The following is a 23,394-nucleotide window of genomic DNA, read 5'->3' on the forward strand; positions in this document are numbered from 1 at the left end:
GGATGTTAACCTGGAGTCTAGAAACTGAAGCTGGTCTTGGGTTTTGTTGTTTGGGGTGGGTGGGTGTAGCTTGAAAACTAATGCAAGGTACTGGTCTGTTAGTTTACCTGAGTTTACTTAGGTCAGGTTCTCTAAGATGGAGTATAAACCAGAAAATTTGGTCTCTCAGGGACATCATTTCAGCACATCTGTCCATAAGGACATACCCCAGTCAGAAAGGGCCTGGTAAAGCACTCATATCTTCATGGTATGTCTTAGAAACTGAAAGTCTCACCCATCCCAGGAACCACCAGTAGGCAGGACTCACTGGTCTGCAATAGGAGAGAACACAGTGTGCCCTGTTGTACTCTCTAAAGGTCTCACATCCAAACACTCATCAGTCTCAGCAAATGGGGTATCTAACAGAAACTGACACAGACACAATTAACTTTTGTCCCACTGGGGACTCCTTTGAATTATTCAGGAGAAGGCAATGTGACCAGCCTCTTGTCAAGGCAAAAAGACACTGAACACATTTTATTGTTTTAAAAGAGACAATTACCACTGCCACTCTAGGTCTCTTGGAGCCTGGGATCAAAGCCTTTCCCTGCCTGAATATGGTTATCTGTCACAAGTGTCCAGATCAGGTAAGTCCCTCAGCTCCTTCAGGATACATCATCTCCTGGAACCTAGTCTAGCCTTGGCCTCACTTGAAATTTTGTGTGTGTGTGTGTGTGTGTGTGTGTGTGTAACTTGGTTTTTCTATTTTGAGATGAGTTATCTCTATATAAGATTGCCTGGCCTATATCCCAGGTACTCTGTACTTCTTGGCTAAAATCTACTTATCAATGAGTACATACCATGTGTGTCCTTTTGGGTCTGGGTTACCTCACTCAGGATGATATTTTCTAGTTCCATTTGCCTGCAAAATTCATGATGTCCTCATTTTTAATAGCTGAATAGTGTTCCATTGTGTAAATGAAACACATTTTCTGCATCCATTCTTCTGTTGAGGGACATCTAGGTTGTTTCTAGCTTCTGGCTACTATTAATAAGGCTGCTATGAACATAGTGGAGCATGTGTCCTTGTAGTATGGTAGGGCATCTTTTGCATATATACCCAGGAGTGGTGTAGCGGAGACTTCAGGTAGAACTATTTCCAATTTTCTGAAGAACTGCCAGACTGATTTCCAGAGTGGTTGTACCAGTTTGCAATCCCACCAGCAGAGGAGGAGTGTTCCTCTTCCTCCACATCCTTGTCAACATGTGCTGTCACTTGAGTTTTTGATCTTAGTCTTTCTGATTGGTGTAAGGTGAAATCTCAAGGTCATTTTGATTTGCATTTCTAATTTGCTTGACTAAGGACTTTGAACATTTTTTTAAAGTGCTTGTTGGCCATTCGAGATGTTTCAATGGATGAATTAGAGGAAGGACTGAAGAAGCTGAAGCAGAGGGTGACCTCATAAGAAGACCAGCAGTTTCAACTAACCTGGACCCCTGGGCGCTCCCATCTACTGAACCACCCAACCAGGCAGCATACCAGGCTGGTCCAAGGCCTCTGGCACATACATAGCAGAGGACTTCCTGATCTGTCCTTAGTGGGAGAAGATGTGCCTAATCCTGAGGCCCAGGGAGGGGGATGGCTGGTGTGTGGGGCACCCTCTTGGGGGAAACAGGGAGGAGGAATGGAATGAAACGCTAAGAGATTCTCCTGCCTCAGCCACCCGAGGGCTGCTTTACCAGAATATCCAAGTGTGTTCCCAATTATATCTAATTATTAACTGCATTATTGTGGTTTCTGGGGGGGGGGGGTTTGTTTTGTTTTAATTTTATTTTTTGAGACAGTCTTGCTAAGGTTATCAGAGTGATCTTGAATTCAAGGCAATCCAGGCTGCAATGACAGCTGTGAGTTACTTAAATGCCTGGACTGCTGATCTTCATGTCACTTTAAGCCTGGCATTTTTGGGTGTGCCTTTAATCCCAGCAACAGGAGGGCAGAGGCAGAATGATCTCGGCATTTGAAGCCTAAGTGATCTCTATAGTGAGTGTCAAACAGCCAGGGATTATATGGGCCTTTAAAAAGACAAAACAAGAGGCTGCAGAGATGGCTCAGTGGTTAAGAGCACTGAGCACTTTTACAGGGGTTCCGAATTCAATTCCCAGCAATTACATCTTGCTCACAACCATTTGTAATGGAATCTGATGCCCTCTTCGGGTATGTCTGAAGACAGCAACAATGGACTCACATACATTAATTAAATAACTAAATAAACAAATAAGGCAAAACAAGCAAACAAATACACACAAAATACTAAAAAGAAACAACTGATATTTGCATCTGCTCAATGATATTTCTTATTTTCATGGAACTCAGGATATCCTCAAACTTGCAGGAAGAAACATATATACGTGTGTGTGTGTGTGTGTGTGTGTGTATGTGTGTGTGTATGTATGTGTATATGTGCATATATATGTGTGTGTATGTATGTGGGTATATGTGCATATATATGTGTGTGTGTTTGTGTGTGTCTCTGTGTGTATATATTTAATACACTTTATATCCTGATCACAGCTTTCTTCCCTCTTATCCTCCCATAAGTACCCTTGCCTAGAACAGGGAGGCAAAGGCTGGATGGTCTCAAAGATTGATTCCAGCCTGATTTATAAAGAAAGTTTCAAAACAGCCTATGGATAAAACCATGTCTCAAAGAAGAAAAACAAAACAAACAAACAAAATCAAGGTATTTCCGTCTGCTGATTGATACTTGGTCCCTTCTTTCCCTGGAACTCAGGATCTGCTCAAAAGTTCAGGAAGAATCCTGCTTCTTTTTATTATTTAAATGAAAAACCTATCAGTTGAAATAACTCATGCTCCTTTTTCTTACTTTCTTCTTCTTCATCTCCGTCTCCTTCCCCTTCTCCTTCTCCTTCTCCTTCTCCTCCTCCTCCTCCTCCTCCTTCTCCTTCTCCTTCTTTTTTTTTATTTGTTTGTTTGTTTTGTCTTCCACTACTTTCCGCATGTCTCAGGCAAGCTCTTCTGGTGCTGTAGAAGTAACCAATTAAGGCATTGAGCTAGTGAGCCTCTTACCTTCAGCATGTGATTTGTAATCTCCACCTCATAGTCTCTTCTCTTCTTGTCTGGACGCTTTATAAAGAGCTCTGGACCATGGCAATGGCTACTGCAGGCTTACTGACTTTAGTGTTTCTTTCCCACTCTATTTAACTCTGTAGTGTGCAGAGCTCAAGCTTGTAGCCTTTCTGATGCCTCCTCCAAAAGGCCAGTGTGGGGGATGATCAAAGATTGATGTCAATATTTAATGATGGAAATTTCAAAGGTTCTGTGACTTATTCCATGTAGTATAGCTGGTTGGAAAGAGATTGTGGAAATTTTGGAAACTGTTTGCCTTTGCTTTCTTTGAGTGCCTGGAGAGCTAAGCACAGTCTATTCGTCATCAAACAACTGACTGAGCCTTCAGGGTTCCTGGTGATCCCTTCCCAGTGAGATGTATTCACCCCAGCTGTGACTGCAAGTGGGTGTGGCCTTTGGGAACTAGGATACTTTGGAGAGACTTCACACCAACAGAGAGGCTTTCAAACCAACAAAGGCAGGGCCAAACAGTTCTGCATTAGACATGCTATGGGTGGCACAGGATGAGCAGTGGTGGAACACATCTTTAATGCCAGCACGTGGGAGGTACAGGCAGGCAAATCTCTGGGAGGTCCAGGCCAGTGTGGTCTATAAAGCAAGTTGCAAGACAGCCAAGAATACAGGTAGCTGAGATCTAGCCCTCACTGGGTGGGCAGAAGGACTTCCTAAGTTTCTTGTCATTACTGGTATAATTCTTTCCTGCTTCCCTAGGATGACTCTTTAGAAGAGGACACAATGAATCTTTACTCTCCACTAACCCTCCTACAGCTGGCAAGACAGAAGCTACTGAGGGAGGAAGCCTTGACAAGTTTTGCACTTGAGGACCTACCCAAGGAGCTGTTACCAGAGATGTTTAAGGAGGCCTTCACTGATGGACAGACAAAGATCTTAAGAGCCATGATACCTGGGTAGCCCTTCCCATGCCTTCCTGTAGGAACACTGATAAAAGACCCCAATCTTGAAGGCTGTGCTTGAGGGACTAGATATACTGCTTGCACAAAAGGTTCGCTTCAGGTAGGCAGGATCACTAGGGTGGAGGAAGGTTCTCTGGGTGATGAGAAGGGGCAACTAGAGACAGGAAATATTTGGCAAACCATGGATCAAAGGCTTTCGGAGGCAGCAGGCAGCAGGATGTAGAGGCTTGGGCTAGGTTTCAGCTATCTGGGCAAATAATGCCTAATGTAGAATACAGAAAAAAAGTAGACACAGTCAGTGTGGAATGGGCCTTTCCATGCATGCCTGAAAGATACAAGCGAAATGATGTTGGAATTAAGAGACCTGGAATGAAGGGAAGTAAGACAAGGTTAAAGATGCCTCTTGCAAAGAATGCTATTTGTTTACTGAGCATGAGTCCCTGGGTTTTATTCTAGGCACAGGAAAAAGCAAAGTTTTGGAAGAAACAGCTGAAGTGTGAGATGTAGAAGAGAATCAGACTGTAAATTGTGTCTTGTCTTATCTTCTGAGAAGTATAGTCATTTCTCTCACAGGAGGTACAAACTCAGAGTGCTCAGTTTGAGGAATGAACACTATGAATTTTGGAGGATATGGACCGGATCCCACAAAGGTGAATGCTTACCACAGTTCATGACACAGAAGCAGCCAGTGAAGAACAGTCCTGACTGTGGAGTGAAGAAATGTTTGAAGGTGACAACTGACTTCAAACTCATGGAGGGCAGACTTGATCAATGTGCTACATACTTATTGCAGTTGGCCCAACAGAGAAAAGATTCCATTCATGTATGCTGTAGAAAGCTTCAGATTCAGGGCTTATGCAAAGCCACATTCATAGAAATCTTCCAAAGTATAGATACATACTGCCTGCAGGAGCTGGAGCTAAGCTGTATCTGCATAGACAACGTGGCATTTCTTAGTCCCTACATGAGACAGATGAAGAACCTTCTTACGCTCATTCTAACTGACATTACAGATATCATCACTCTGGATGGTTGTGATGATTTTGATGAGAAGAAAATGAGCAGGTTGATTTCTCAACTTCCCTCATTCCACTGTCTCCAGAATCTCTATCTAAATAATATCTTCTTTATAGATGAAAATCTGAAAGAATGCCTCAGGTAAGAAAGGATCCAGAGGGTCCAGCAGATTATAACCCCCTCCCTCTGATTATGGGAGTCCATGGTGGTCTGGTCACCATAAACCTAGCACTGTTAGAATCATGGCATATCTGAGCAGATGGGCTCTGTGCCAAGATTTGTATGATCAAGCACAAGCATGCCTCTAGTAGCTCATGTGTGAGAGGTTTTGAGTCCAGAAACTGGTTGAATAGATGAGAAATATGCAACACTGGGGATGGAGGTGAAGACAGGACCCTGGCCTTTGGAGAAACAGTGTTCTAAGAACTCTTAAAAACAGCACTAGAAGTTCAATTTTGTTTGGGGTAGTCCTTCCTGTTTGTACCATGTTGGCCTGATATAGCCATTGCTGTGGTTTCCTGCCATGTTCTGAATCGTGCCTGTGGTAGTATCTATAGGCCTCAGATTAGAATGCTGTGAGTTGTGTGAGCAGACAACAGAGGGTATGTCCTGGGGGTTGACAGCAATATATAGTCAGAATGAGACTTGGAGAAGTGTCATCTGCTACACTGTCAATCCCACTAACCCTCTTCAACACTATTTTTCAGAAAGCAATCATTTGTTCTCTCCCCAGGTGCCTGAAGAATCCTTTGGAGACCCTGTGCCTCACTTACTGTAACCTCTCACAGACTGACTTGAATTACCTGCCCCATTGCCTGAATAGTTGTAAGCTCAAATATCTGAACCTGAGTTCTATATATTTATATACTTTATCCCTTGAGCCTCTTGGGGTTCTCCTTGAGAGAGTTAAGGATACCCTGCAATCCCTGGAATTACAGTCATGTGGCATGACAGACCGTCATTTCGGCGCTCTCCTGCCTGGCCTAAGCCAATGCTCCCACCTCACAAAGATCAATTTCTGTGAAAATGAACTCTCTCTACCTGTTTTGAAACAACTTCTAGAGCATACAGCCAAGCTGAGGCTGCTGAGTCAGACACAGTACCCTGCCCCTCGGGAGTGCTATGATAACATGCGTAGAGTTATAACACAGAGATTAGAAAATTTTGGCCCTGAGCTTCTGGATATACTCGACCAAAAGACAGCCCAAGAGAGTCACCTTTTCTACATTGCAATGCATTAAGTGTAATGGGTTCTTTGTCTGTGGTCTGGAGACCCAACATTGCCTTTTCCAGTGCTAAATAGGGTAAGGTTAATTGTGAAACTGAGAAATGGAAGCTTAGTACTGGCAATTGAAGAAATCCTAAGTGAATGTCTCTTGCTGAGAGGAGCATGGATATGTCAAGCATCTCAAGGTCTGAGACACACTGGAAAGTCAAGCTCTTCCTCTGAGCTGGTGAGTGGATGTTGCAGCTGAAGAAAATATCAAGCCTTCTTTCCTTTTCTAGGATTATTGTAGTTTGAGAGTGTTACAATAGAGGCACCCTTCCATGAAGAGCTCATTCCCCTATGTTGACTGGATACAATAAATATAACTTTCTGGGTTGCCAGTTTTCTCCATCAGAGCATACAGCCACCTCATTTTCACCATCTCTGTAACTGTCTGGTTTCTTCTTCATTCCTCCTCACCATAATTAGGTCAATTTCAGAGCTGTGTAGGTCTTATCAGTGGGATCCAGAGCACACAGTTTCACACAGTACTCAGTGTTTGGGAAACAAATTAGTATGTAGTGCATTCAGAGCAGTAATGAAGTGAGATAGGGAGAATAACGGGATGAGGAGACAGGTTTCTTCTGGAGTCAGAAAAATGAGGACAAAGTGAATGCCAAAGCAGGCACATTTCGGGAGCCATGTTTTTGTATTTAACCATTGCTGGAAGACTATTTGCAACATACGAACATTTAGAGAAGAAGTGAGAAGGGCCTATCTATTTCTTCATACTTCCAGAACAATTTATATGTTGGCTAAGAGGAGCTTAACTCCTTAGGCAGAAAACTATGTCCTAACACCATTCAACTAGAGCCCTAAATCTGTTTTTCTGGAGATAGAAGGAGACACTGTCACCTGTTTACTGTGACGGGTCCACACAGGGGCCTCCCAAACTTTATGTGCAGTGCAGCTTCTTTAAGATAGTGAGACGTCTCACAGCAGGTTGAGGAGAAGATAATGTTCTACATGGAACTTATCAGTGTACTTACTCACCTTTTAGTGCATCTCTTTGATATCCTGCCCAACCAAAGTCTCTGGACCTAATGCCCCAAGGCTCAGCTTCACTGGCTGTTATGGGTCTTATTTTTTCCTCTCTAGAGCCCCTGGAGTGCTGAGAATAAATATGTGCACCTCCATACCAGGCTATTTTCTTTAAAAAGAATGTATCGGCATGTTCTTCTTGAGGTATTATGAATAGCTCAAGACAATTTAAAACTATGAGTTTTCTGGAGGGATGCCCATAGAGCAAAGAAGACTTTCTGGCTGGAGTTAGGAATGAACCATTATGTAGAGAACCTCAGAGTCAGCCCGAGATACCCTAAGACCAAGTCAAGTTCTCAGCACAAAGGAGATCTATTTGCCTCAGAGCGATAAAGGGAAAGGAGTAAGCAACAAAGACAGGAGATGGGAGACAAGGAAGAAGGAAAGGGAATGGGGAAGAGAGAGGACTGAACAAGAGCAAAGGACTGCCTCTGGGTAGAGAAAAGACAGAATACCTAGTCTATAGGCAAAAGTCATGTTATAAACGTAAAAGGGTAAACCCCATGTGAGAATGAGAGATTTAATTTTAATTGGGGACAATTAATGATAATTAGGTAACCCAAAAGCCACAAAGGCTTTTGATTGCTATACTTCAGAGCTTGGGCCTTGGGAGTGAGCCTCAAGTAGGATGCCCAAATAAAGGAATGGTACAAGAGGGCTGGCTGCCTTTAGAAATGTAATCTAATGGGTTTTAGCAAGGCAGATGGAATGGGGGGACAAGGGCAAGGGCTGCCAGAGCCATGTTTGTCATTGTCAAGCTGGCTACAGTCCCTTCACTCAGGCAGTAGAATATCTGAGAGTTGGAGTTTTAATTTATTCTACAGATCAAGACCCTGGTATCAAAAAACAAAACAAAACCAACAAACCAACCTACCCCCAAACAAAGGACATACATAGCACTTCACTCAATTTATTAAAAAATGTTAAATAAATAAGACATGGCAGTGGGGAATGATACACTGAATGGGCTCTGGACTCTCAGGCTAGAGTCAATTTTTTGGCTTTCAGAAAGGGAACTCTATCAGTAGAGATAATGAAAATAATTCTAGACATTAGTGTGGGACACAAGCAACCAATCAGAAGTCAGGTTTTGGTTGGAGGGTGGAGCAGAGAGGGAGAGGGATGAGAGTTTAATGAGCCTTGTTGTCATTCTTCAGGCACATTCAGTGTACTAAGGCCTAACAGTAATGAAAATGGGAATTTGTAGAATATTTCTGCTTTCATTAGAGAGATGAGTACAGAGTTTCTTAAGAAAATAATGTGAAATACTCTAAAAACTAGATTGGTAGTTCTTTATAAATACATGCTAGAAAAGGAAGGTATTTTCAGTGACAAAACACACATGGATGTTTAGGTATAACCTGAATATAAATAAAAATCTATGTCAAAAGGTACATAAGTAGAAACTTATGTATTTTTTTTTTTTGAAAGAAGAAAACAGAAAGAATGAAAGTTAATCAGATGGATTTGAAACTGTCTTACTGGCTAGGTGTGGTGGCACATGGCATTAGTCCCATCGCTCTGTAGGAAGAAACATGGAGATTTCAATGGGTTGGGGGCCAGCCTGATCTAAGGATTAAGTTCCAGCCAGGGCTACCTTAGCGAGACCTTCTCTCAGATGACAACAACAACAATAAAAAAACACAAAGCCTCTGCATTTACTCTCAAAATTAGTGTCTTCAACCAGATTATCTTAAGAGACTCTTAATGTGAGCTGTTCTGTCCCATCTTTTGCCTAGTGACTCTGGATCTGATGGAGTATTCCAGTGGAGGAAAGTGATTTACAGGTAGTGAGGCCTAATAACAAGATATTAATCCCAAGTTCAGGCAGCAATAACCTGTAGGCATCACTACTCCCAGAGACTTCCCTGATTCTGAAGCAGTGAGACATTCTTTCCTCATAAATCTTCCTTCCAGATCTACCTCACAACTAAAAACTGCCATCTGATTGGATGCCTGATCCCAGCAGATAATACATATAATTGTGTTCACTGTCTAGATGGATGACATGTTTTCTCTATGAAAAACAAAATACCTGAGACTTGCTTGAACATCAACTACCTATTTTACTTTATTTATTTAGTTGCTACTTATGTACTTAGTTTTAGATTTATCTTTGAGACAGGATCTTTTTCTGTAGCCTAAATTGATTTCAAACACCATCTCCTGGCAATCCTCCTACCTCAGCCTTCTTCCTAATAAGATGACTGTTTTCAGCCAACACACCTGGCTGAGTTTTAGTTGCCTATGACCCACATGATTCTGAATATGAGTCAGGTTGGTATCACTTTATCCTTGACAGTAGGGACATCCACACCAAACCTCCTAAAAAAATATTCAGAGAACCTTATGTAAACATCTTGTTGCAACTGTGAAATATTTTCTGGAATACATAATACCTAAATTGGGTGCTCTGTAAGTCATCTGCTATGTTAGCTACTCAAAAGGCTGAGGCAGGAGGGTAGTGATAGGTAGTGGTTCTTGGTATGTAATAGGGTTAGAGGAGTCTTTGGCAAACAATTACAAACTCTGGGGTCTCTATCTCCAGCATTGTATAAACAAGACATGTTGGGATATGCCTGTCATCCCAGAACTCAAAAGTGTGTGGCATGAGGAGCAGAAGTCCAAGGATATCTTTGGCTAACTAGCAAGTTTGAAGCCAGCCTGGGCTATGCAAAACTATTTCTCAAAAACAATTTTAAATCTGTGAGACAAGGTCCTTAGATCTCTGACAGAAAGAGGTGTTTCAGAAAAATCTAGCCCAGGACAATGGATACAGTTAAGAAAAACTAGAATGGAAGCAAAGCCAGGCATAGCCCCATACAATAAACATCTGTGAGGCAGCAACAGACAGATGTCTGTGAATTTGAGGTACATAAAATGTGTTGCATGACAGTCAGAGATTTGATTATTTCAGAAAAAAAATCTGAGCTTTAATCCAGAATGTTGACTCAAGTGTCACAAATGGCATTATCATTTCACTGAGTCTAGCCTATGCTAACAAACAAAACAGCAAAAAGAAAAATCCAAACAAATAATTAGCCAATCACTAGTGTTCACATTTTTATTTTCAGTGTTCCAGCAAGAAAAGCAAAAGGATCTCTATGTGTTTGGGAACATCCAGGTCTACATAGCACCATCCTGGCCAGTCACATCTACATAGTGGGAACATTTCTTCATAAAACTTTGAGAGATGGATTCATAGCTTAGGTGCTTAGAACACAAAGTGCACTTTCCAAGGACTTGAGTTCAATTTCCAGCAACCTCTTTCTACCACTGTTTCTACCACTGTTTCTACCTCCTGTTAAAGCACATACCACATCTCTAAATTACATCCTATCCCATTGGCTTTATAGTTAGGCCAACAACTATGTCTGCTTTCTTGGACGTGATGCGCCGGCAATCCAGGTAAAACCCTGACCTCTGTTTTTCCATTTCCCTTAAAGCAGACTCAACAATTCCAAACTGTTTCCCATACCCTGGTCTCCCTATTCTGGCTCTTATTTTGGTCAGAACACTTCTGCTTTTCCAGAGGTCAAGCAGTTCTAGGAACACCAGAGGCAACATTGGCAGCCAGAACCCTAGATCTCATGTAGCCCACAAAAGCACCAGTGGAGACACCATATTGGGCCTGAAGACTCACTGATCACCCAAACTCCAGAATATCAGAAAAGAAACAAAAACCAAGGGTTAAAGCATCCCCAAACCACCCATCTCAAACAAAGATGAACTCAAAAATTAGCACCTAAACTCATAATAACCCCAAACCCAGATATCTGAAAGTCAGAGTAAGAATACAATCAAAAACAGTCAGTACAATATTGTACCACCAGAGCCCAGCTATCCTACTACAGACAATACTGGATATTCTACTGAGATGAAGCACAAGAAAACTACCTTAAATCTAATCTTATAAATATGATAGAGGACTGTAAAGAGGAAATTCATAAATCCCTTAAAGAAACCCAGGAAAATACAATCAAAGAGGTGAAGGAAATACAGAAAATTGTTTAAGACCTGAAAATGGAAATAGAAGAGATGAAGAAAACACATAAGCTAGACATAGAAAATCCAGCCCAGCAACACGAACTATAGATGAAAGCATCACCAACAGTATAAAAGACATGGAAGAGAGAATCTCAGGTGCAAAAGAGAGGATAGAAGAAACTAATACATTAGTTAAAGAAAATTTTCTGACACAACATGTCCAAGAAATAATATACACTATGAAAAGACCAAATATAAGATTAAAAAAGGGGGAGATATATCCCTGTATACCACAAGTATATTTAAATCATGTTCTTTTTATTTTAAAATTTTAAAAATAATTTGGATGCCTAGGAACTCTGCTAAGTGTCTATGGCACCCAACAACTAGTCATACTTATGCATAGGTGAAAGGGAAGGATCCACTTACTGGCATATGGCATGATCCTGATCAGGTATCTAATATGGAGAAGAGGGCATGTTTGTGTTTTTCTGCAGGATGCTGAAGGAGGATGGTAGCTGCCAGAGCGACAGGCAAGACATGCTGATGCCGGGACAAAGAATGATATTGACCTGTGAGCTTTGCTGAGTGCTCTGATCATGGTGACTGGAAATCTGTATTGAACATATGTTCCCGACCCACCTTTGCTTACCTATACCCCAGATGGGACAAGCTGCCTTGCCTCAAAGGAGTCATCAGTTGCTTGGGAGGAAACCCTCCTAGACTCATTCTGCACTGGCCCCCATCAGCAGCTCAATGACCTGCAAGCCTGTGTGATGCAGCAGGTGGGGGTGCAGGAGCATCCCCTGACCCAGGAAGACTCCCTGCTGGCTGTGAGAAAATACTTCCACAGGATCACTGTGTACCTGAGAGAGAAGAAACACAGCCCCTGTGCCTGGGAGGTGGTCTGGAATGCCCTGTCTTCCTCAGCCAACTTGCTGGCAAGACTGAGTGAGGAAAAAGAGTGAGTCCTGAGTCAGAGTTGAGAGGACTCTCCTGGATAGGACACTGCACCTCACTGTCAAATTCAGCTATCTCAAAAATGTTACTCATTTTTACATGACTTGAAAAAAAGTTGCCTAGATGTTTCAACAGTAATTAGCAATGCTGTGTCTCTCTGCAAAGGCAATTGTTCTTCCATTCATTTTTTCTTATGTACTTAATTATTTTTCATTTGTTTATTTATGTATTTATTTATTCACTTATTATTTAACTAATTATTTGATGTTACATATATTAAATCACATTTTGGTTTGTTAACTTTTTTATAAATTATTACCAAATGAATCTGATTTTATTCTCCATTATTCTTTTTAAATGTTTCAATGTTTAAGATAGTATATTGCAGTAAAGAAATTACATACATAATCAAGCTGCACAGTATTGTGGATGTGACATTGCATAGTGTTCAGACAAGTACATAAACCCATTTTGTTCTTCTCATTCATTGATGGTAAAATCCTAAGTCTTTCTTTTTCTCCCGTGTATCATATTTTTCAGTATTTACAACCTGTATGCTGTGCAGTAGTAAGCCAGAATATCTTATTTCTGTGGACTTGTATTGTCACAAGATATTATGAGACCAAGTTCTTGGCACAAAGGAGATATATTTGTCCTTGAGCACAAAAGGCAAGGAATAAGAGACAAAGACATTAGAGGACTAAGGAGAAGGAGGAAGGATCTAGGGAGAAGGATATTTGTCCTGAGGGTGGTGTGACAAAGGACTGCCTCTGGATAGAGAGGAGACAGACATGGACCATCATAGGCAAATGGCAGTTTACAAAGGTAAAAAGAGAAAATCCGTGTAAGAGTGAGGTATTTAATTTTGAATGCAGAGCTTAATTAGGGAAGTCATGAGTAGGCTTTTGATTGAAGGACAACACTTGTTAGCTAGACCTTGGTAGTCAGCCTCACGTGAATGAAGTGGCTGAATAAGGAAAGAGCCCTTGAAGGCTCAATTGACAACTGTAATCTAAGACATTTTAGCAAAGCAGAACTGTGCAGAAGAACAGGGCCTTTGATTCTTTCTCTCATAATAAAAGGAACACCAATTTCTGAAGTTTCTTAATTTTATGCTGATGCAAATAAAGCAGAAATGACAAGTTATAAGTTGAAAAATATAAGGAAAGCAATTTAAAGCCCTTATTATTTGTTTAAAAGTATAAATTAGATGCAATTCTCACATTTTATTAGAGTTTTATGAACCTATCAATATAATTACTGACTCACAATATGCGGAGAGGATTGTGTTACATATATACATATGTGTGATACAGTTACTTGTGGTAATTCAGAATTAGTATCATTAATCATAGAACTGCACAAAATTCAAAACGGAAATTATCCAACATATAGCAACCATATTTTATCTCAAACAAATTTCTTGGGCAAAAATGAAGAGATTGCTCAATTGTTAATAGGAACTCTGTGAAAACCTTGGAATTTCATAAAAAAAAAAATCCCACTAACAAGAAAGGTTTAAAGAGACATTTTTCCATTCCTTGGCAACAAGCCAAAGAAGTTATAAAAAGTTGTCCTACTTGTTCTTTATATAATAAGGAAGGAGTGAGTCCTTGGCCAAAATGGAGAAAAGTCCCCTGGACTAGGACATTGTATCTCGCTTTATAGGCTTTCCTTTAAAAACTCACATTTATTTGATATGAATACAATAAACCTGCCTAGATATTTCAGCAAAACTGAGAAAATTTTGGCTACATTTAAAAACATTTGTTTTCCATGCAAATGTTCATATCTCTATATATTTTTATTTATTTCTTTTCGAATTAATTTAAGGTATTCTTCCTGCTTCTTTTTCTTTATCTTATTTGAACTTCTAGTTGTGCATGATACAGTGCCATTTCCTGGAGCATGGGTAGCCTTTCTCAGGGGACCCATCCGTGAGGATTACTGAACCTCTCTCTCCCAGAAGCCATCAGTTCCCATAGTTCCTCAACTACAGGTGGAATGCTTCCATTTTCCAAGCTGATATTTTGTCTGGCTTGGTCTCATTCATTCAGTCATAACCATCCTCAGCCCTCATGAGTAACTAACCTGTTGTGTTCAAGAACACATCTTTGCTGCCGTCATCCACTGCCTCTGGCTCTTAACAAGTCTTTTACTACCTCTTCTTCAATGATCCCTGAGGCCAGGAAATCACCCTTCTATTTTCTGCTCAGTGACCAGTTGTGGCTCTCTGTGTTAAAGTTCTGTGGTAAAGGTTGGCCAGTGTAGTAGCCCTCTCTTAGATGTGTACCTGTAATTTCAAATTAGGTATTGTGACACTATGAACTCAGCACTGCTTTATTCTTTGGTATCTTCATGGCTCCATATGTATTTTTAAAGTGATATGTCTGGGAGAAACATGATTAAAATTTTGATTTAGATTGCACTGAACCTGAGGATCACTTGAAAATAGTCACTTTTATAACATTATTTTATTTAATGACTATACATCTGGTCCATTTCATCTTAATAGCTAAGCTTGTTGCTACTACTTCATTGTTTAGATGCCATATCTATTCCTTTCTTTAGCTTTCCTTTCCAATGACATCATTTTTTGGTTCAGTGCCAGAAACCAACATCAGGGTTTTCTTTCTAGGAAAGTAGAAAAAAGAAATAAAACAGAATTGGAGACTTAGACCATCAAACCAACACTCAGGCAAGGTGAAAGAGTAAATGCAATACTACAGACAATTGGGACACTGAAGGCCATTCCTGTCTGTCAGAACTGACTGAACATCTTAGCTATTAGACACATTGTACACTAAATATTAATTACTGAATTCAATATTCAATAAGAATTGATGGGTTACAAATACATTATGTAGCAATCAGTGTCCTAGGTTGAAAGTGAAACTGGAATTACAGGTAAAATATTATACTATATATGATGTACTGTATGTATGATGTATAATAGCAGTAAATTCTATATATAAATATGTACATATGTGTGCACACACAGCTTTCTCTCTGATAGACTCACAGTGCCTCCCTGCTGTCTCAGACCCCACCTTTCAGTCTCTCAGCCCTTGTTTACCTCTCCCCAAAGCAGAACATCCCAGTGTGTGCTGCTCACTCACTCTACATTAACAAGCTGTGCTCACTGTTCAAATGCTCTCGATTATGTTTTGATTTCTGCCTGATTTTTTTCTGAAAATGTATAATCACCATAGAGGAAGTAGTTCAATGTTTTAAAATAATCTTTCATGCCTGTGAATATTCTTCCATTTGGAAGTTAGAGAATGTTCCTCTAATGAGATAATGCTGACTGTGTCAATAAAAAGAAAGAAGGAAAGAAAGGAGAGAGAGAAACCGAGAGAAAGAGAGAGAGAGACAGAGAGACAGACAGTCAGACAGACAGACAATTTGGAGGATGCTGAAACATACTACAGTATCCTGTGTTTAAGGATGAATATGCAAGGTAATTGAAATGAGCATAAAAATTTGGTATGATTTTGACAGTATTTACAACACCTCTGGAGAACTATGTGAATATCACACCCAGTTATGGAGTCTGGTTAGTGACATGTCACCTAAACAGTGTGGTCTTTGACACACATGGAAAGTGAGCCTGCAGTGTGGAGCCGGAGTGAAAGCACTGAGCAACTCTGTATGTGCTTATGAACACAGACAGACAAGCTAGCATCTTACCAATGACCATGTTTTAATATTAGATAATTTTGTTTGTAAAACTAAAGCTACATCTTTACATAATTTGCCTGAGTAATGCCATCCTTTGTCACAGTGGAGTTTTTAGCATTGTGATGTCTCAGTTAGTGACTGCTGGTGTTACTGTTTTCTGCTTTCAGCCTCCTGTTCAGAAAGTCCTTGCACTTGCCAACGAGCTGAAGCCTATTTGCCACTTTCTCTTCTGTCAGATTCAGTGTACCATGTCTTATAACATACAATTGTTATGTTGTATTAGCTTGTTAAATCCCTATTGTACATGCATGCTTGTGCGCTTGCATTTGCATGTGCGCACAGAGGGGCCAGATGTCAATCAATGTCAGGTTTTTACCTCAATCACATTCTACCTCATTTTCTGTGGCATGTTCTCTTAAGCAAGGGCTCACCATCTCAGCTAGCTTGACTGGCTTTTGAGAATGTCTTTACTATTATTGGTTGTATGCTTGACTACACATAGCATTACCTGAAACCCCAAAAGGTAGTACACACCTGTGAGCTAGTTTCTCTTAATTTTGAGAGGGAAAATTCACTTCAAGATGGGAAAACACAACAGTATCCTTGATATTTGAGATATAAAGACTCACCTCAACCTTGAGCCAGGCCTTCTGCTGGAAGCCTATATAAGTATATGAACAGAGAAAGCTTTTGCTTCCAATTTGCCTCTGTGTTCTCCACTTGATAGCATGGTAGAGTCTACTTCTCTGGATTCTCACATATACTCAATACCAGCTAAGAATCCACCCTGGTCCAGGCTTTAACATGGATTCTGGGAAACCAATCAGATATTTCTGCATTTACTAAAAGCATGTTCCTGCCTTGGAAAAGTCCCCACTTCCTATTTTATTTATTAAGCAAGTCTCCAAAGTGTTACAATATTTGTGTTCAAAAATAGCAACCATAGTAATTTTCATAAAAGAGAGGTGACAAATAATTACGCTGATATTAGGGTTAGGGTTACGGTTCACTTAAGGTAATGAATTTCGTCAGGCAAAGAATTTGGTTCCTCAGTTTCTTGGGTTAGAATAAAAAAAATATGACTAGTTGTGCTTGATTTTCAACCATGTTAAATGATGAAAAGGTGAAAGGAAAGATAATGAGGGTCTCTCAGCAGATACTGTGGTGTTTTTTATTGTAAAGTGAGATTATCAATTGACCTAGATTTCATTAGCAAGGTCCTTTATGGTTACAAAAGTGCATGAGCCTGGTCGATTCGAGATTTGAGAGGAAAAGTAAAGTGCTGAATTGCTTGAATATGATTTGAAATTAATAGTCAGAGACACAGGTAGCTAGAAGATCATATATAAATAAAAAAAATCAGAATATCTACCCATGCAATGAAATATAAAATGAGTGAAGAGATCCTATAAATACAGAAAAGAAATCTTAGAATTGATGAATTCAATATGTCAAAAAAATGCAGACAGAGGTTCACAGACCACATGAGTTGCCTTTGTCACAAATGAGTACATGTATGAATATGTGAACGTGTGAGGAAGAGAGCGCATGACCAGCCTGCAATGTTGTGAATGTTGTGATGAGCGCTCTTGTACATGCACTGGTTCTCTACTCTAAACATGGGTTCCAGGAATCACATTTACCTCATCAAGTTTAACAGTTAGCCTTTTTCTGAATCTTAATGATTGCATTAAAATCATTGGATAAATAGCAAATACACAGTGATTATTGAAATAAGTTTTATATAAATTTCTATAACATTTAAAGAAGGCAACTTGAAGAACACAATTTACAACTTTAAATATTGAGAAATTTTAAAGTATACCATTTTCAGTGTATTTTAATTTATTAAAATTTACAACATATACTACATTATGATATAAATATTTTGTAAGAGATATAAATATCTCCAGGAATCAAACTCAACTCATTAGCCTTGAAAGGCAAGCCATTTTACAACCTGAATGCTCACGACAGCATGTCATCCTCAGATAAACAGCTAATGTGAAATGATTACTAAATTACTTTTAGAATGAAATTAAATAGCTTTTATGGAATATTTTATAGAAAAATTTATCTTACAATACATTTGTAAGTTTCAAACAAAGACAGTTTATCTATGGTGTAACAGATTAGAAATTAATCTTACAGGCAGTGGTGGCGCATGCCTTTAATCCTGGCACTTGGGAGGCAGAGGCAGGCGGATTTCTGAGTTCGAGGCCAGCCTGGTCTACAGAGTGAGTTCCAGGACAGCCAGAGCTACTCAGAGAAACCCTGTCTTGAAAAACAAAAACAAAACAAAACAAAAAAAGAAAAAAGAAAAGAAATTAATCTTAGAAAAAGAAAACTGGTAAAAACAGTTTTTGATGGGAGCAGTGAAAGAGGAAGCAATAATGAAAACAAAAATGATTTAGTCAAATGCCCAGACTCAAGCAGAGAATGTGGTAAAGAAAGTGAAAAGTCCATTGGAAAGTGAGAGGAGGGCATTCAGAAAATGAAAATTAGTGTTTTGCCCTATTTAAGACACATCCACCCAAGATGGTCTTCAGAGAACCTAGAGTGGAAGGTTGAAACCAAACAGGCCACAAGATCAGCAGCATCTTCAAGACTCACAATGGCTAGGTCCTATGCTCTCCTGGTGGCCCTGCTGGTGATGAGCCACTGGTCAACCTGCTGTCTAGGATGTGACCTGCCTCAGACACACAACCTCAGGAACAAGAGAGCCTTGACACTCCTGGCACAAATGAGGAAACTCTCTCCTCTCTCCTGCCTGAAGGACAGAAAGGACTTTGGATTCCCCCTGGAGAAGGTGGATGCCCAGCAGATGCAGAAGGCTCAAGCCATCCCTGTCCTGAAACAGCTGACCCAGCAGATCCTGAACATCTTCACATCAAAGGACTCATCTGCTGCTTGGGAGGAAACCCTCCTAGACTCATTCTGCACTGACCTCCATCAGCAGCTCAATGACCTGCAGGCCTGTGTGATGCAGCAGGTGGGGATGCAGGAACCTCCCCCGATGCAGGAAAACTCCCTGCTGGCTGTGAAGAAATACTTCCACAGGATCACTGTGTACCTGAGAGAGAAGAAACACAGCCCCTGTGCCTGGGAGGTGGTCAGAGCAGAAGTCTGGAGAGCCCTGTCTTCCTCAGCCAAGTTGCTGGCAAGACTAAGTGAGGGGAGTGAGTCTTAAGGCAACATGGAAAGGAGTGTCATAGACTAGGACACTGAACCTCACTGCTCAAATTCTGGTATCTCAAAAATATTAGTCATTGTTTTACATGAATTGAAACAAGTTATCTAGATGTTTCCGCAGTAATGCACATTGCTGTGTCTATTTGTAAAGTCATTTGTTATCCTTCTATTCAGTTTATTTATTTATTTATTCATTAATTTCTTTATTTATTCATCTATTTATTTTTTCATTCATTCATTCACTTATTTATGTATACATTTATTTAATTATTATACTATGTAGCATCATAATTGTATTACATCATAATTTGGTATAGTTATACATTTCTATAAATTATTACTAAACAAATCTTTTCTCTGTTTCTTCTTTAATTCTTAATTAACTTTTAATTTTTTTACAGTGCCTCAGGAGGCACTGCAAATATTCACCTTGAGTTTTAGACTTGGATAATTCATGCTGAGAATGTGACTGATGGTGTCTTTCATTCAACATCACACACTGTGCTGGAGACAGTGAGAAGCAACCAGCAGCAGAGGCTCAAGGTCATCACCTGAGCACTGGCTCTCATGGAATGGATGAAATAGACATTCTCATTCATTTGTATTGATCCTCATTCATTTGTATAGATACTCATTCAGTTGAATTGATCCCCTCATCCTGGGCTTTAATAGTACAACATGATGGATGCTCTGTAGGGGACCTTCTCCTGAGCATTGTTGACAGGACAGCACTCAGAGGAGATAAGGAATCCACAGTAGAGGGAGGGGGTCAGGCCCTGGTGGTGCAGGGAACTTCTTAGCTCTCACCAACTAGCAATCAGATCACTTTGGAAGCTCTGACTGACTAGCAACTAGATTGCTTCTTTTTTCACACAGGTTTCACAGAACACAGAGAGACTCATGATTATCTAAGAAGTACAGAGTATGGGTTTAAGTTTTCATTATACGTCCAGGGTCAAATTTTCAGCTCTAATTAAAAAATACAACAAGAACAGATTTTACTTTTATTATCAGGCTTATAATTCCAATTTAAGATTCTGAAGATTGTCTCCTCCATAGCAAACACATTCAACATATGACAATCTGCTTTTAGGCTGGTAGTGTGTGCAGTCTGGAAGCATTCTAGACAAACATAAAGTACCCGAACTAGTCGTTTTATGAATAGCAAAGACAAATTTCTTTTATTCTGCTTCAACATCTACACTATAAAGTAGGAAACATTTATTTTACTCAATTTACCTTATTTACTGTGCTCTATTCCCCTGGGTTTGTACCCTGTATGAGTGCTTATCTTTAAACTCAATTTTCAGAGAGCTCTAAGAGTAGTGTAAAAGGAACCCTAGAATATGTAACCCATTCTCTTGGCCAGTCAGAGTTTGCCAATTGTTCAATCTATTCATCCAGCACCAATTATATTGTTTGAGTTTGCTCATCAGTAGATACCCCAAGAAGATTCATTGACTGATGGACTTATCCAATTATATGCTTATCTGTGCTTAATGATGTCCAGGGCAAAAGGAAGGCTTCCAAATAGGGCCAGGTATAGTTTATTTTAGAATTTTTCTTAAAAGATTCCAGATCCCAGCAGCACCTCTGCACCCAATCTCACAGAACCCAGAGGAAACAGGCCTCCCCGGAGCTCTAACCTGGGCAGTATCTTAGGTAAGCAGACAGCAATACCCGCCCCAAACAGGGAGTAACTGGGACCCACTAGAACCCAGGAAGTCACTCCTGGCCTGGAGCACTGGTTCCTTCCGATCTGGGCCTGAGCACTGAGCAGATCTTGGGTCCCAGCTCTAACCCTAGTAATACCCACCCCACACAGTTCTGATACAACCAAGATAATAGGAAAGACAGGCTCCAGTCAGACACAGGGCAGATAGCACTAAGGAGATCCAGATCCCAAACATAAGAACATAAGCATCAGCAACCCAGGGTACTTTGCATCATTAGAACCTAGTACTCCCACACAAGAAAGTCTTGAATTCCCCCATATCACCAGGAAAGCAAGATTCAGATTTAAAATCACTTCTAATGATGATGATAGAGGACTTTAAGAAGGACATAAATAACACTCTCAAAGAACTTGAGGAGAACACAGGTAAACAGGTAGAAACCCTTAAAGAGGAAACACAAAAATCCCTTAAAGAATTAAAAGAGAACACAACCAAACAGGTGAAGGAATTGAACAAAACCATCCAGGACATAAAAATGGACTTAGAAACAATCAAGAAATTACAAAGGGACACTACCCTGGAGATAGAAAACATAGGAATGAAATCAGGAGTTATAGATGCAAGCATCACCAACAGAATACAAGAGATAGAAGAGAGAATCTCAGGTGCAGAAGATACCATAGAAAATATCAACACAACTGTCAAAGAAAACACAAAATGCAAAAAGTTCTTAACACAAAACATCCAGGAAATCCAGGACACAATGAGAAGACCAAACGTAAGGATAATAGGTATAGATGAGAGTGAAGATTCCCAACTTAAAGGGCCAATAAATATCTTCAACAAAATTAAAGAAGAAAACTTCCCTAACCTAAAGAAAGAGATGCCCATAAACATACTAGAAGCCAATAGAACGCCAAATAGACTAGACCAGAAAAGAAATACCTCCCATCACATAATAATCAAAACACCAAATACACAAAACAAAGAAAGAATATTAAATACAGATCCTAAGAGAACACAAATGCCAGCCCAGGCTACTATACCCAGCAAAACTCTCAATTACCATAGATGGAGAAACCAAGATATTCCATGACAAAACCAAATTTACACAATATCTTTCCACAAACCCAGCATTACAAAGGATAATAGCAGAAAAGCTTCAATACAAGGACGGAAATTATACCCTAGAAAGAGCAAAAAAGTAACCCTCTTCCAACAAATCCAAAAGAAGATAGCCACACAAAGATAATTTCACCTCTAATAACAAAAATAACAAGAAGCAACAATCACTCTTCCCTAACATCTGTTAACATCAATGGACTCAATCCCCCAATTAAAAGACATAGGCTAATGGACTGGATACATAAACAGGGCCCAGAATTTTGCATACAGGAAACCCGCCTCAGTGACAAAGACAGACTCTACCTTAGAGTCTGTCTAGGCTGGAAAACAATTTTTCAAGCAAATGGCCCTAAGGAACAAGCTGGAGTAGCCATTCTAAAATCTCCAGCCCGAGAACACAAAGGGAGGGACTCATGGCTCCACCTGTATAAGTAGTTGAGGGTGGCCTTCCCAGGCATCAGTGGAAGTGGACAGCCTAGGTACCTGAAAGTTTGGATTCCCTAGTGTTGGGGAATTTCAAGAGCAGGGAGGTAGGAATGAGAGGATGGTTGGGGCACACCCTCAGAGTAATTGGAGGAGGGGGGATGGGGTAAGGGGTTAGGCATCAGCAGAAGTAGAGGGCCTTGGTGCCTAAAAGTTTGGATTCCCTAGTGTTGGGGAATTTAAGAGCAGAGAGGCGAAAATGGGAGGATGGTGGTAGTACACCCTCATAGAAACTCCCAGAATTATATGGATTAGACATGACAGAGGCAGGCCACCACAAGACTAGATTTCAGAATTCAAACAAAAAATTATCTTGATACTAAAATTTGTTTTGACAATTGTATATTGCAGAATACACAGCCTTGGTGTATCTACTCATCAAGTGAGATGAGCACACCTGCTCGAACCTCCGATGTCCAGCTGGATGCAGTGAAGACACAGCATCAGAGGCTTATCAATTTACTCTTCCCCTTGCCCCTCTTCTAATATCTCTATGCCCATAATCAGCTTGAAGATGTTGATGAAGAGTCAGCACCCCTATTTCCTGGGCTTGGGGACTGAGGTGATTAATATTGGGCTGTCTTTCTAGGGAAAAGTAGTGGTTTTGTTGGAACAGGGAGGATTAGCTAGGATTTATTGCATAGTCATAACCTCCTATTGGCAGAAATATGTGTAATTGTTATTAAGATGAAGTTATAATTTCTTAAATGGTACAAACTTTACTTTGATTTCAAATTTAAGGTTTTCACTGGTATCAGCTTCTTATTAATATAAAAGTGAGATTAATATTGTTACTCTCATAAGCATTGTGCCTGTATAACACATATAGGAACACTAGGCTTAGACCCAGTCCTTCTTTAACTTTTTTAACTGATTTGAGATGGTTAGCCTGTGAGTTAAGGGCCTATAGCAAATTCATGGCTC

General features: G+C 40.1%; 2 protein-coding genes across 2 annotated transcripts; both read left to right on the forward strand.

The window, feature by feature from the left end:
* The first annotated feature begins 4,792 nt into the window (after positions 1–4,792).
* LOC117709454 (oogenesin-1-like) lies at positions 4,793–6,299 on the forward strand. Its single transcript, XM_034503849.1, has 2 exons — positions 4,793–5,199; positions 5,792–6,299. Exons 1-2 carry the CDS (start codon positions 4,793–4,795, stop codon positions 6,297–6,299), a joined length of 915 nt encoding a protein of 304 aa, XP_034359740.1.
* Positions 6,300–18,608: 12,309 nt separating this feature from the next.
* On the forward strand, positions 18,609–19,184 carry LOC117709081 (interferon alpha-12-like). Its single transcript, XM_034503194.1, has one exon. It carries the CDS (start codon positions 18,609–18,611, stop codon positions 19,182–19,184), a length of 576 nt encoding a protein of 191 aa, XP_034359085.1.
* The last annotated feature ends 4,210 nt before the right edge of the window (positions 19,185–23,394 follow it).

Source organism: Arvicanthis niloticus, chromosome 5, assembly GCF_011762505.2.
Source record: "Arvicanthis niloticus isolate mArvNil1 chromosome 5, mArvNil1.pat.X, whole genome shotgun sequence".
Classification (NCBI taxonomy): domain Eukaryota; kingdom Metazoa; phylum Chordata; class Mammalia; order Rodentia; family Muridae; genus Arvicanthis; species Arvicanthis niloticus.